Source organism: Ceratina calcarata, unplaced genomic scaffold, assembly GCF_001652005.2.
Source record: "Ceratina calcarata isolate Rehan_Ccalc_2016 unplaced genomic scaffold, ASM165200v1 scaffold115, whole genome shotgun sequence".
Lineage (NCBI taxonomy): Eukaryota > Metazoa > Arthropoda > Insecta > Hymenoptera > Apidae > Ceratina > Ceratina calcarata.
Genome location: NW_017132445.1, coordinates 403253 through 418683, shown reverse-complemented (window position 1 = coordinate 418683; position 15431 = coordinate 403253). Strand labels below are relative to the sequence as shown.

The window sequence follows — 15431 nt, the reverse complement described above, 5'->3', positions numbered from 1 at the left end:
TTCAACATTTGTGATAAGAATTTAAATAAATGAAATAGTAATTTCTTTTATCTTTTAAACATTGGAATGTGGTACATTTTTATACATTACTTGCAATGCTTATATTTTTACACGTTCATAAGTGCATAAAATCCACAGTCTACTAATTACTAATAATTTAAACATGCGTAATATAACACATCAGTCAAGAGTGTAAATTTGTGCATAAATGAGGAGCGTAATTGATTTAAGAATTCAATACACGGCACGTAATAAGGGTGTTGGAATATTCTAAATTGGCATGGTAAATTGATTAAGGTCTTAATTAATATCAAGCCTCGCTAATTAATGGGAAGCAATAATAATCGTTGCCAGATATTTAATTTTGACTTGCAAAAACTACTTTGAACGTTGCTATTCGCTTTTTCGTACAAGTTCCTTATTATTTGCACGCGTACTCGCGCTCAAGGTATTAATCGCTTCGGAGACAGTGATGTATGCCGGCTGCATCAGGAACTCATTAGGACTATGCAGAACGGCGCGAAATTTAATCCCAGGCTACCGCCATTTCGTTTCTTCTTTATCGTTTTGTCTCTGAAAAATGAATGGGCAGTTTAGGAAGACGCGCTTTGATTAGAGGCGTTGCGACACTTTATTTTGACTCGTGATGCAAGAGGGTATTAGCAAGAATGTCTGAAAATTAAATTTGTCTAGCGTTAGTATAGTGTTTGTATCTTCTTAATATAACTGATTCGAGGTTGAGACAGATCGGCTGTCTTTTAATTTGTAGTTCTTTCTCCTGACTAACGATTTAAAGGTCAGATTAAATGGCAACCTTAACACGATGAAACTTTATTACGTGGCCAATTTGTACGATCGTAGGATGAAAGTTTATTCTCAGTCGTATTTCGACTGATATTACAATATTTAATTTTGCATAAGAATCTGGAATTGTTCGTTTAATGCCAGGTTAACGGGGCAGTCGTTGGGGACAGAATGGGGCTCGTTACACGATGAAACCTTGTTACGTGACCGGCACGAAATTCGTACGCGCCGGTTCGATTACAAGTTGCAAATCCCTCTTTTTTGCCGAGGCAGTCACGCGAAACGCAGGAAGTGCAAGAGGCTCCGGGTACATATACACGCGTTTTATTAGCGGCCATTAATCTCGCCGACGGCGCGTATTATTACGTTCGGTATTTAACACCGCGGGATATGAAAATCGTCTATTTTCACAAACTGTCGACTATCATCTGGTTACCGCCGATATCGGCTACAGATATCTACAGATTTTTCCTCTATCTAGGTTGAACGTGCCGTTGATCAAAGTCTGTCGTCGACTTCTTTCTGCAAACTTCGTTTTATCTCACATTCTATGCAATATTTAAATCATTTTGCAAGAATTAATTGTCAATAAACTGTAGATATTTAAAAAAAATAATACCAAATGAAATGATGTTACAATCGATTAATTGCCAGGGGTCAGAATTTATTTGTACACCTGATAAATTATTTTTGGAAACGACGACGTCAGATCATTAAGCGTTAGTTAATTATCAATCGTAAGACGGTTTCGTTTCTTCCAATCAAACCCATTGAAATCTAATTGCATTCAAGCCCTTCTATGTATCTCCCTATCAAGTTCATTAATCCGAGGAGGCAAAGAGCTTGGCAATTGAGAGGAGGCCCTAGGAGGAAAGTGCGTAGGTTTCCGGCGTTTTGTTTCGAACCCCTGGCTAGACGAACATCCGTGTTAAACGTGATCGCGGCGCCAAATGTCTCACTCACTAAGTTAATCGATGCGAGCGAAGCAACGCTAAAGGAACGACGCGTACCGGGGCGTAATCTGTCGAGATGATTGTAATTTGTATCCGGGCCCGAGCACGGATAGGTGCTCAACTAAATGTTCCTCATCCGGATAATGAGAGGATTCGCTCGTCCCGGCTGCATTAGAGTAAATGATCCGGTAGACGCGTTCCATCACTCCTCGGTGTTTCTCGTTCCTCGTTGCGATACTGGATGCGCGAGTGCGTCCTTGCTCGGTCCCTTCCTCGCTGGTACAGTTATTCCAATGGGAAACTCGGCCAATGACTCCGGATACCTCGAATCAATGCCTCAGATTATATTTTTCGTGTTCACGTTCGATGATACTGTGAAAGTGGATCATTTGATTGTACCAGGCCTCGAATCAAATTGAAACTGTTGTCGAAATTTTGAAATCGTCTTTCTGTTTCGAATGATATAAAGGTATTACAGATGAATACTAATTACGAGATCGTGGATTTGATTCAGTTTTACGAAAAAATGAAATCTGCAGAAAATATAAATCATGTACGTGTATAACGTACTAACGTATATTATAATGATTAAAAACATAATTTTTTGTAAAAGCAGTCTGTATGTGCAGTCTTTTTATTTTCACGTAATAATGTGTAAAATGTTATTTATACGTAAAAGGTAAAGATAGAGCGAGCGATCGGTCCACGTGTAAACATAATTTCGTTTACAATGCACACGGAAATGCGTCGGATCGTGTTCATTAACGGGTTCGCAGATATCGGGGTTATTGAAACAGGTTTAATGACGTCTGCCAAGAAATAATGAATCGATCGGCTTATTTTGCGCGTATCTACTTACAAGTGAAAGTGAGACGAACCAAGCTAGAACTAGTTCCAAAGGATTCGACGAGACCTGTTCTATCCAGAATCTACAGAATATTTGCAAAAATTTTAATTCATACTCGAAGATTCATTCAACCATATAATTAGAATACGGATTTCTACATATGAACTAAAATTCTTTATACTATATAATGTCGTCTGCATACTGGATCGTTTAAGTTCATGCATGGTTTTTGTTAAGTTTTGTGTTTTAAAAAGTCCAAAAAATTCTTGAATGGTCTTCAAAGATTCTCAGTGTATAAATTTGAATACTTTTCAATACGTATCGAGAACGACTCAGCAAGAAGACGGAGGATTAATAGTAAAATTCTGCGGCTCATTAATTCGTCGAGTTTTACTACTGGAAACTACGGCTTTACTCTGATCTAAAGAAAAGTCCCCGTTCCTCAGATGTCAACGTTCTCGTTCGTCATATCCGCGGAATTCACGGAGAACGGTGAGAACGGTCTAGGAGACTTCATCGTATCCTGTCACTTCTTACCATTCTTGATGAAACGTATTTATTAACAGAAGCTCTCTACGCTTCTTTAGGCGTCGCACGGTCGCGTTACAGTTATCGACGTACGCGATAAAAACCGCTAAGAAACCAGCGCGGCCTTTTCAGATAAAATCACACGTTCCGCTCGCGATCATCTCGAACGGTGCATAAAAATTCTCTCAAATATAAAATTCAGCTATGCGCTTATTCGAATAATTAGTAGACTGTATTAAAATACATTTAGAAGAACATAATGAAAAATATCAGACAATTACGTGCTCGATATTTAACAAGTAAAAATTTCAATTTCATTTTTATTACAAATACAAATATATTGAAATTTTGAGGCAATGCACAATATATGTATACCAGAAAATACCAGAAGCAATGTACGTGTATGATGTTAAATCAGTAAAATCAGAGTGTTTGTGCTCTTTCATTCAAGGTTCTAAGAAATAGAATAAATAGTGGAATAAAAGGAAAATTGTAGAGGCACACGATAATGTTGTTAGTCAGGGGTTATTAATCGTTGCACGATGGTAATATATCGGCTGTCAGGTATGGGACAACAGATCATTCCGCGATCTGCGACGCGAAAGCGGCTAGAGAAGGGAAAAAGCCTTTTACATAGTAAATCAATTCGTAATCGCGGGTTTCCGCGCACGATCTATGTACGTACCACCAGTACTGCTCGCGACGGACACCAAGCCGAGATGAAGCGATCTCCGCATTACAGAAGGGATTCTTCGACGCTGAATGATTTAGCTCGGAATCGATTCACTGATTTGACGTTAAATATTTTCAGATTAAAGGAAGTATAAATCATTGCTCGATGAAGATTTGACGATCATCTAGTTGCAATCTGTTCATTGATGAACACGAGATTGACACAATTAATCATTACGATGTTTATATCCTCAATTTAATATTCTGTAATGATCGAGAGAGGAAATAGGATTTCTGACAAATGATAAAAGAAATTTTTAATACAAAAGTGTAGGAGAACGTATTTGTCTTGCTTTCTCTTTCCGATTCGCAGCCCGCGGTAAGACCAATTACTTGTCAGAGCGCATGTAAATAATCAGACGGGCTGCCCGATGCGTTACGCCTACGCATTGATTTATAGTAAGTAATCCTCCTTCCACTTCTTTCTATACGCTTGATCTATCCTCTAGAAGCGGATGTAGTTACACGGGTTACGTATCCTTCTCTCGGCAGCGCACGTACAACTTCCGGTCATAGGTTAACTAGCGTCTCGCTTCTTATCCTTATTCCAGTTGTCCGTGATTTCTTTCCCTTCGCTTTCTACACTGTCATTATTTCTCGATCTTTTTTCTTCTATCTTACCCTTTCTTTTTCTTTTAAGTGTTTCTTTCAAATCAATCTTATCATCGCCAGAAAAATCATTTACTTCATAGAATGCATCGTATCATTCATTTTCGCATTTTGTACTATAATTTTCGTTCCATGTTCAGTTTTCTGTTGTGTTTTGCAATTCAATCAATATTTGCACATTTCCATTATTTAATCCATATTTGCTTGTACAATTAATTTTTCATTATCATCCCCTCTTCTTTATTTCGTTTGATATTCTTACCTTCGATCTATTCTATCCTCCCTCATCTCTTTGTCTCTCTTGATCGTGCCTAACTACACCGGATAATTTTATTTTCTCACCGACACGAGGTGAAGGTAACAAATTAACCGACGACACTATCGTTCGATACTGACTATGCGCGGTGAATTATAGAGTGTTCGCCGCAGCGAACCTTTAACCAGGGTGTACAGTACCACGTATTCGCTTTAACCGAGACTTGTTCGCAGACTCAGCTACCTAACGCGAATCCCACGTTTTCGCGTGTAACAAACGTAATTACGCGTGGTAATTGGCATCGGTGCACTTTGTCGTCCTCCACACGGTCGATCTATAGTGTTATTGCCTAACTTCATTAGAATTCGAAATCAATACTCTTTATATTGATATTAATATTAATGATTAGATTTGAGATTTTATGAAAATTATAAATCCTGAGTATAGATTTTAAGACTAGAATATCAAAAGCCAAACGCGTATCTCAATAAGCAAATAGAGTTAAAGGAATGTTATCAATAACCCAGCCTACCTCTTATCATATAATTCGTAAGAAAAATGTTTGAACTAGATTCTACCTATACTATCTTATACATCATTTGTCGTATTAAAACAGATTTGAAAAATGTTATTAAGCCAGTAAAATTGACTCCGTATAAAATAGAGGGATCGACTCTGAGAAAAACGGAAATTACAGTATCTAATAAGTAAGTAGACAATAGTTTAGGGGTTGTGTCTGTTATAATTTATTTTACTGTACACAAATACCTACAAAATAATGCTTTGGAGAAAGTTCACTCGTACAAGTAAAGTTTTATCAGCTGTTCCTTCTCAAACTCACTCTGTACGAAGGTGTGTCTTTGTTCTCATGGGAAAAAATAAAAAATTGTTTCGACCGTGACAGGATTCGAACCTGCAATCTTCGGATCCGAAGTCCGACGCCTTATCCGTTAGGCCACACGGTCGCTTAGGGGTAGTTACCCCGAACGTGAAACCCCCTCGTAACATGTTGCCTTCAATCTACTTTAAACCCCGAAAATTTTTTAAATATCTACGAATTTCATGTCGAGTATTGTTCCGGAGAAAACGCTGCCAATTCAGGACCAATAAAATATGAAAATTGTGTAAAATAGGGAATCCCAGTGATGAGCGTCCTCACTGATTTTTGTTTAAGTTATCACGTTTTACATCACGGATTGCAGCATTTTTGTAAGAATTTATTATTAATTCTAGAAATCGCACTTAAGGGAGTCCTAGCGGTAATAGAATTAACCCTCAGTCTCTAAAAATTTGACTACGTCTTTTTAAAAGCTTTACCTAGAAATGTACTAAGTTTGAACAAAATCTGATTGATAATAGATAGAAGTGCCTTAAAGAAACAAATGCATACCCTTGAACCATGACTTTTTTCATCAATGGTTTCTCTGGCTGTTCTCCCTCGGATGCAGAGATAAATCAAGGACGCGCAATAAATTCAGGAGAGACTGGACGTTTTATCCTTCGGTAAATACACGCTGGTACAGAGGATGATTTAACAGTTCCCTCGCTTGGCTCGGGTTGTAGCTTGTTAGTTAAACGAATGTTACGGTGTCGTTGCAACTTTCTTCCTGGCTGTCCTCTGCCGTTTCGCTCGGACCCGCCTTTATTTGGATGATAAAAGCGCAGGCCGGTTTTATTTCGGGTTGTCCTTCAGTGAATTCTGAACCCCTGTTGTTCTGCGTGTTTCACGCCAAGAATACTGCTATCTCAGATCAAGTTCAACTTCTGACATTTTGATTTGTAGGCCTTTTTAATAAATTTCCGACCCTGCTCTTTTGTTTATTAGACTGGAATAGTGAGAGTTGCGTTAAGATTTTTTAACTGTTCGCTTTGAATTGTGCATTGTACAAGTCCTACTTGTCCATTGTTCCATGCAAGGCACGGGCTAAATGGTAACGGCATTAGTACGTTGCGCAAGGGTAGATTGTGAAAAAGAGAAATTTCGAACGTGTCTCCATTGCAAATGATTTTATATCGGGTTGAGTCAACATGAATTATAATATGATTTCATAAATGATATCATCACGTGATTGTCCTTATTGATTCATTCTGTGTAGAATGAAATAGAATTGTTGAAGAGTGAGGACAGCTGAAATGAAACGAAATTATGTCCGATGTAAGGTAGAACGTGGCCAGAGAATCGCATGCCGACGCGGTATCCCACTATTGTCCAAAAGGCAATTAGCATGCCTCGGCTGACTCTTCTAGAAAAGAGGGGTGAATACATTAAACACTCCTCCGGATACTCGTCGATCGTGCGTGGGAGAACGCATTTCTGTGAACATATACCCGTCCCCAACGTATTTATTTTATAGTTATCCAATACCTGAAACTAACCGACACCTTTTCGTATATACATTCTAATGAACACTTGCGAAACCTGAAATCTGAAATGACACTCCTGCACTTTTTAGTTTAACTTCCAATATATCGCGTTGTTTCTGAACTTCAGAGTTAATTAGGAATTTGAAAAATTCGAGATTGAAAGATATTTGATCTTTGAAATAAAGACTTGTTGATTTAAGAGAAACCTAAAATTATATCCCAGTAAGAACATAATAATTCTTAAAAAGTAAGGAGCTTGGAATCTCGAGTCTTAATTTTCTTAATTTTCAAAAATATGGACTCCACTGAAATGAAAAGACTTGCTGACTTAAGGGTTTTGGAATTTCGAGCCAAGCTTGTAAATTTCAGCTACGTGAATCCCCGAACATAGTGCACAATAGCCAGTAAAATAAACTATGTATATTAAGCGGTGGTTGTCAACAGGGGACTCGGACGAAGGCTGGTTAATTTAGATTCCTCGGTGCAGCTCGTCGCGTAAAGGACGTCGAAACGTCCGGGCGCGTTTCAACGTTACGTGATGGAAGCCCAGAGGCCCCTGCGTCGCGGACTAAAGCGCGTAATTGACGTAACAGCGTACATCATGAACTTTCGTCCGGTGCCCCATTCCCATTTATGGCGTTAACTAACGACGAGTGGCCATAACGTAGCTTCTACCGTCGCGCAGTACGATTGCCCCGGTGAAAACCTATTGTCTCTCTCTCTCTCCTCTCGCGTTTCGAGCGAACAAGTGTTTCCGCGGCACCACGCGACGTATCCGCTCGCCTTTCTGATTTATTTCCGCTTTGTACGAATCGTCCTTCACGTAGATCTCTGAACTTATTATATGGATTTATACTTGGTTAATCATTTTGATTTATCCGTCGGAATTTAATACATTTTATACGTGCAATAGTTTTAATCAAAATTGATTTAATATTCTGTCACTCAAATTCTTATTATTACCAAAAGCAAAAGGGATGAAATATCGCAATTTGAAATACCTCTCGAAAAACGAATCGTTCAGCTGGAGGGAGTTAATGTAAAAAGCATTTGCAACGGCTTGTCACGTTCCACCGTTCGCCGGAAGTAAGCTTGGGCTTCGCGTGTCAGCTGTATGCCGGCGACGTTTAATCCGGGATTAGGCTCCAGCTGGGCGTTGCTCTTACCGTTAAGAACGCGACAATGAGGGCTCGGGTAACACCGATGACAAGGTATTCCTTCGTTTTTGATATTTTTAACAGCGAACATAATTGAGAGTTAATTTTAACGAATGTCAGATCTGCTGTTTTGACATTTCGTTTCATTATATGAATTCCAATAATTAAATCCTATAATGATTGCATTATGGTGTAACATAATAATTATAAATTTAAATGTTATAATCACTCATTTTATTCTATATCTACAATATCGCTCGAAATTGTTTTTTATAAATTCAGAAGTCATTGAATAATATTTGGTAAAAAATCCTTAGACCGTTTCGTTGTCTCGACTGGAAGTTTCTTATGTATTACATCTCTTGAATTATTGCTGTGTGCTCCAATTATATTATCCACTCTGAGCAACTGAATCACTGGTTCGGATGACGAAAATTGAATAGGGGATGTAGCGATGAACAAACAAGCTCGCGATTAGCCCGATCATATTTCATTATCGAACCTGTTAAAGCAAAACGAAGAGTAGGAAAGTGACTCAAAAAAGGAAACTGTATTCGCATTTTCTTTTAAAGAGGCGACGCTTAAGTTTCATCACTCGCAGGCAATTTGAATGATTCATGAGTGCACGCGTCGCGTTGCTAAGAAAAAAAGGAACTCTTTATCCCGGTTAGTCGTAAGCCTCGACGATTTTCGTGTCGGGCTTCAGAAATCTATACATGCCTGACGAAGGGCGGGGGTGAAGTTTTCGCTCGAAGGGATAGGTTCATGATTTATGGAGCATGCGTCGGTTACCTACCGCGTTGGAATTATTGCTGAAATGCTGATACGTCTTCGTCGTTCTGATTGCGAAGCGTTCCATTTTGTCACGTCGACTCCACAGCTCATTTGTCTATAATTCATATTTTCCTTAATAATGGAAACGATATATCAACGATTTAATGCTTCAAGTTGAAAATTGTAATCTCTTGCTATAAATTGAGACGCATAGGATTTCCAATGAATTCATTTCACAGCAATTCCTCTTTGAAATAACACTTTCCAACAGATCAATCAATCACATATTTTAAAGTGTAAAATTAAAATAGGAATGAAGAGATTCTTGATTTACAAAGAATTTTGACAAACGGTTTCGGTGAATCTTGACAACGTGCAATCCGTGGAAATATTGCCAACTCAGACTGATGTGCACATCGATGATCCGATAACGTCTTCATCGTATCTGCTTATAAATCTAACGAGAACCTCTCATGTTCCGCGTCTACAGATTTTTTACTTTGTGTAATTGTGAACACTGAAAGTGGCGTGCATCGCACGCACGATAAGTTAATCACGGAATTCGATCGTCCGATAAGCGGATCAACGTGTTCCTAACAACGAAGTTCTTCGACTTCAGCAATCTTCATCTTGTTGGAATGTTGATTTTTTAATACAATATCATTTTTCACTTGTCTAAATCATGCATATAAAACAAAGTTTCAAAAATGAAAGAAAAGTTTAAAATATTTCTTTCAAATCGAAATAGTCTACAGAATTAAAAGTGGACAGATAAGTATACTTGAAAGGAATTAGGAGATTGCCCGAGGACAATAATCTTGAGCTTGACGTTTCACACTTATCTGAATCGAATCCCATGTTCAAACCCGTCGAAGCCGCTTTTTCTCCCATTTTCTACTTAACGGTACCAAGTTAGGTATATGTGAAACATCACGGTCAAGAATTTATGCGTGACAGTTTCTCAGAGGTAGACAGTTCTTGGTCTACTTAAGAGAATTTCTATATCTTTAATGGGCCTCTTCTTGGTTATTTAAACCTCTTTTAGAGAAAGGGTAAGACGTCTTATCTACGTCGTTATTCGAAAATTGTGACTTTTTAGAAGTCTTACATAAATTTCTATATAAATTTTTCAATCGTCCAACAAGAAATGAAAACAACAAGAAACGCCTGAAAGCACCGCACTGATAAATCTTTCATGATTTCGAGTTTTTGAATGATGAACGTGCTTCGCATATACAAGGGACTATCGAGAACTGTTTTGAATTTTTCCTTTCGATTTCTTTCAGACTGGAGTCACACCTTTGCAGAGAGCTGCTTCAGAGGGTCATCTGGAGACAGTGGAACTGTTGTTAAAGCATAGCGCGGACGTGGCACGGCAAGATTCCGTGGTGAGTGAGAATTTAAATACATTTTCTAGTAGATTGTGGATTTGTATGTAGGATATAACATACCAATTTGTAATCTATGATATAAATAGAAATTTATTTATAATTTAAAAAGATATACGCATAGGTGATCGATTATTTAGTATTAAAATGATATAAGACACTCCAGACCGTAATTAAATAGTAGTATATGTATTATTTTTCTAATCATAATGACATATTGGCACGGTCAAATATTTACGTCATCGAACAAGTTTTTTAAGCATCATAATTTAATTTTATAAACTAAGATTTTGGAAATTCTTAGTATGTACATTCACTTGACTTCAGAATTTTAATAAAACGACTTTAATCTGAAATGTGAACACATCATAATTGAGCTCAGCAGTCTCGGCGCGATTTCAACGACTGGGTCAGATATAGTTAGTGACTTCAACGCATGGTTAAGCGTTATTGAGCACTGATGGAGCGTTAAGTAGCATAAATAAAATACGCAATTCATTATTAAATAACGCAATAGCAACCACGCCAGAATTTGTATTACATAATTATCGAAACATAGAAATTGCCTACATTTTCTGATAATATCGCGATTTTACAAAAGTACTTACGTTGGAACAGGCAAAGGCACTTTTCTTCGATCTTTTACAATTAAGTATCCCACACTGAAAATCGTGATCTCGCATTTACATATAAATTAAAGTACGCTTGATTTGCAAAGAATTCATTTGCTCATTCGCGATTTCGCAAGGACTCCGTTTTTAAATAATTTACAATATGCGTATAAGCAATATTAAAGGAGAGAAAATTTGTAATTTCTCAAAAGTGTCTCGTTACAAAAGCAACCACAGCAAAAAAAAGTGTATCGTGAACGGGTGAAGCATTTTTCTTCCGTTTACAAGTTCTTCACTCTGATACGCGTATCTTACACGGGAGCCTACGGCGCTCAGCACGCGGCCCATCGAGAGAAAAACGACAAGAGTGAAAAAAAAAATAAAAGCCGGCGGGGAGAAATCGCTACCAGGAAGAGCGACGCGGTGGATGGCAATAATTTCGCGTTTTTTTTAATGGAAACAATTTACTGAGATTTTTGCGGAGGCCGCATTGACAGCGCTCTTTTATCACTCTCTCGATGCCGATCCCTCGAGGCTCATGGATTTTCTTCGTTGACGGTTCTTTCGTAACCATTCACTGTCTTATAAAGATAGTAGATAATAAGAGAGCACAGGTTAATAAAGTGTTTCTTGATCGAAGGGAATAAATCCGGGTTTGTAATAAATCATGATAATATCTCTTATATTTCATTTATTTTCTGAATTTGAGATATAAATACAATAAATAACACACAGAGTGTAAAATTTTATCAATTCACGGGTTGTACAATGACAAGTAAAGTGATGCAATAAAATTCGAAGAGATATAAATTAAAACTACACACAAAATATAACCGCCACAATCTACTTTTACACGAAACCGGCCGTCTATATCTCAAACGCAACTGGATGATTGTTAAAGCAACAACCTGTTCGCCACGAGTCTCGTTAATATCGTATGCAAATCGAATGCGCAGAGGTCAAGCGGTATCCGGATCGATATCGATGCTGTCATTACGTCGTAAAACGTTTAATGGGTGTCATTACCGATATTGTATCGCGTTTATCCAATCCCGCGTTAAACGGCCGCGTCGATCGGGGACAACAACACTATTGCGTTTTGCTTTCTTCGTTTTGCGCAGGCCTGCAATTTCACCGAGAGGGTAGGTATATAAGCTCGCGCGAATAAACGACACGAAAATCGCGGTAGGCGTGCACGAATTGACGTCTTAATGACAGCCGTGCCATCGATCCACGAATTTCACGCGTTCGCCATTCGTTCATGATGGTTACACTGTCGCGAAATGCGCCTTCCAACCAGGCTAATTAATTGTAATAACTGCCGATCGAGAAATATGCTTTTGCGAAAATCATATTCAATTTCTTTTTGCTTCTGCATGCAGTCGTTAGTTCGTGGAAAGATAGATAGTGATTTAAATAATATGTAAAAAAGGATGTCGGTTTTTAATTGAAGTAAATGTTTCATATAAGTAACGATGAAAAGTATTTATCGATAACCGACAATATAATGTATAATATATATTTTTTATATTAGTATAGCAAAAATAGACGTAATTTTGCATGTAACATATCAAAAGATATCTAAATCATGATTTCATCTTTCTTTATTGATTTAAAAAATATTTTATATTAAATTCTTTAGTAATTATCGAACGAGCATTCTGGTATTCGAATAACCATTGAAAAAGATGATATCCTTCCACGAAATTGAAAATACCAAAATTGTTTGGTGTAAGAAGGCTCGTCCGATCGCGACTCAATCTTCGGCGTCTGAAAATCGATTAATTCGCGGCGAAACGTCTTCGATTGATTATTATCGCGCCGATAATGACGGCTCGTCGCCGGAATCGTTTAATGAGCCTCGGCCGCGTACTTACAGCGGGGGGGACCTGACGATAATACATGGTATTAAAATACTTGCTTGCTTCGTTCGAACAGTTTCGCGGAATTCGTTGCTGAGGAACGTTGCAAGCTGTTTCGCGAACTGTTCGCTATAAGAGATAAAAATTTATTATTTCTATCTGAAGGAGGCAGTTTTCTTCGATACATTTTGGTGGAATTATGGAAATTATTAGTTTGTGTTTTGTTTGAGCTCCATGAAACACGAGATAAAATACATTGCTTGATAGGTTTGCTGGTGCACCTAATAGTTTGTGGTAATACTAATGCTTAAGTTTAACATGCGTCGGTTTCGCGGTTGAAGGGAAATTCTTGAGTAATCTTTGCAAACATTGTCCGAGAAAGCAAACACGAAAGCGTCGGAAATTCTACAAAGCTCGTGAATAGGTGCTGTTGGCAAGTTCTTAAAGTTTGTTCAACAGGCGCTAACTCTGTCTCGAAGAAAGGTCTTCAAGTATTCCCATTTTTTACTCATTTTATTTGCCTCGTTTTCAATCTCCACAGTCTGTTCCGTGCGTTACAAACGCTTTATACAATAATACTTCCGGATTTCATTATTAGATTCAGAATCTATAATAAAAATTATGAAATGAAATTGTATAAGATTTATGATAATAGGAATCATACATCAAATTGAAATTATATAGATCTACAGAACTAAGAGTTCAAAATATTCAAAATGACTATCAGAAATCGATTCGACAAATATTAAAAATGACTATCAGAAATCGATTTCATTTCTTTAAAGATTGAATCAATTCGTCTTACAACTACGAAACAGATTTAGATTCTAGGAATAAAAAACATTGACAGGATGAAAAAGTATTGGTTGAAAAATAGGGATAGCTCGGGTAAGATTGCATGATGCGACGCTTACTGGTTTCTGTCTCTGCCTCATTTGTCACATTTACAACGCCTTATGGCTGGGCACACTTGACCGCGAAAGTCGAACGACGCGTATTCGAGTTTCCATGTTCGACAGGGCTTTTCTTCGTACGATACTCACGCCGCGTGATCCACTTCGCTTTTTGCCGTCCACCGTTCACGAGCGTTCTCCCGATACCACTTATAACGACGCCGGTTCACAGGATTCGCGCGGCGCTGTCTAATTAAAAGCATCGTTTCCTATCATGTTTTTATAACCAATCAAAAACCAGCTTTCTCTTATGCCAAGGTACTTTACCTTGTTATTAAAAAGATCAGATCGAATATCATCTTAAGTAAACTTACGCAAAATAAAACATTTATGACAGCAGATAAAAAAAAAATATATTTTAGATTGAATTATCATTTAAATATTATTATCTACATCGAACATATGAATGTTTTTATACATTAAATAAGGTATTTATATTATTCAATTTCATACACGATAAGATATGAGTAATTATAAATCCATACAAGCTGCAGTTTGTTCATAATTAAATGGTGTGAAGCGTTTATCTTATGGTACTATGGCATTGACGTGGGAAGGCTTTAATGTCTTCTTCCCGAGTGATCTGGTTCGATTGAATATATCTCGTGCAGATGCGGACACGCCTCGCGACACGTGAACCACGCATGTAAAGCGTGAACAGAGGTGCACGCGATCGTCCATCACTACCCGCGTACCACCGAGAGGAACTGGGAAATTGCCCGATCCGACCGCTCCGACAGCCTGAAATTACTCGATCGTAAAAGTTACGCTGCCACTATGCTTGTTGCCCGGTTTAGAACGTTCTAAATTCACTTAACCTCGCGTTCCCTCATCCAATTTAACCGTTCGAGGAACGTTCAATGATTCGCCTAATGAAACGGAATAGTTTCACAGTTATCGTAAAACGAATTCTTTAAACCAATGAAAATTGTTAACGGTTTCATACCGAATAGACTGTGGATTATTGTGTAAGGTGAGATGTTTGTGATATCAATTAGAAAAATAAATATGAAGGCAAAATCTGACCTAGATTTCATTTTTTAAATTGACATCAGAAATGTTTTGTTATATAAAAATCTGCAGTATACTAATTAATAGTTCAATACGACGTATAGGAAAAACGAAGTTTCTAAGTGGAAAGCGGAATCGGATGTTCCCATATAACACAGCAAACAGTGTTTACCGATTATGGCAACGGAACGATCGTGCCACTTGGACTTGCACTTTCGCTGAGCGAGTGCACGCTAGATATACAACAATTTCTCCGAACCCCGTGCATCCAGCGGTAAAGGCAATTTATGGGGGTAGACCGCGCGATCAATAAAGAATTCACGATTCGAGAGAGCGGGTCGCGTGTTCGGCCACGAACGATTTATAAGGTATCGGCTCCGTTTCGTTTCGCATTAGTTAACGATTACACATCGCTTAGATCGTGTTTCTTATCGTTACGCGGTTTCCTGCTCTTCACTTAGTCCTCGAGCTCTTATACTATCTACGTACATACACTCCTGTTCATAAGCCAATGAACAGATAAAAAGTACAATTGAATGAGATGTCAGGATATAAAACTGCCTTAATTATCAGGCTGAAGGT

At 38.0% G+C, this 15431-nt stretch overlaps 1 protein-coding gene and 1 non-coding gene across 10 annotated transcripts in view; one reads left to right on the top strand and one right to left on the bottom strand.

Annotated features, from left to right (window-relative positions):
- Positions 1 to 15431, top strand: part of dgo (ankyrin repeat domain containing protein 6 diego) — a 100321-nt gene that overhangs the window by 48877 nt on the left and 36013 nt on the right. For all 9 annotated transcript variants that reach the window (XM_026812168.1, XM_026812164.1, XM_026812157.1 and 6 more), the window contains one exon: positions 10311 to 10412. In XM_026812168.1, the coding sequence (XP_026667969.1) occupies positions 10311 to 10412 (102 nt within the window). The remainder of the gene's footprint in view (positions 1 to 10310; positions 10413 to 15431) is intronic.
- On the bottom strand, positions 5622 to 5694 carry TRNAR-UCG (transfer RNA arginine (anticodon UCG)). Its single transcript has one exon. It is a non-coding gene; the product is annotated as a tRNA-Arg (tRNA).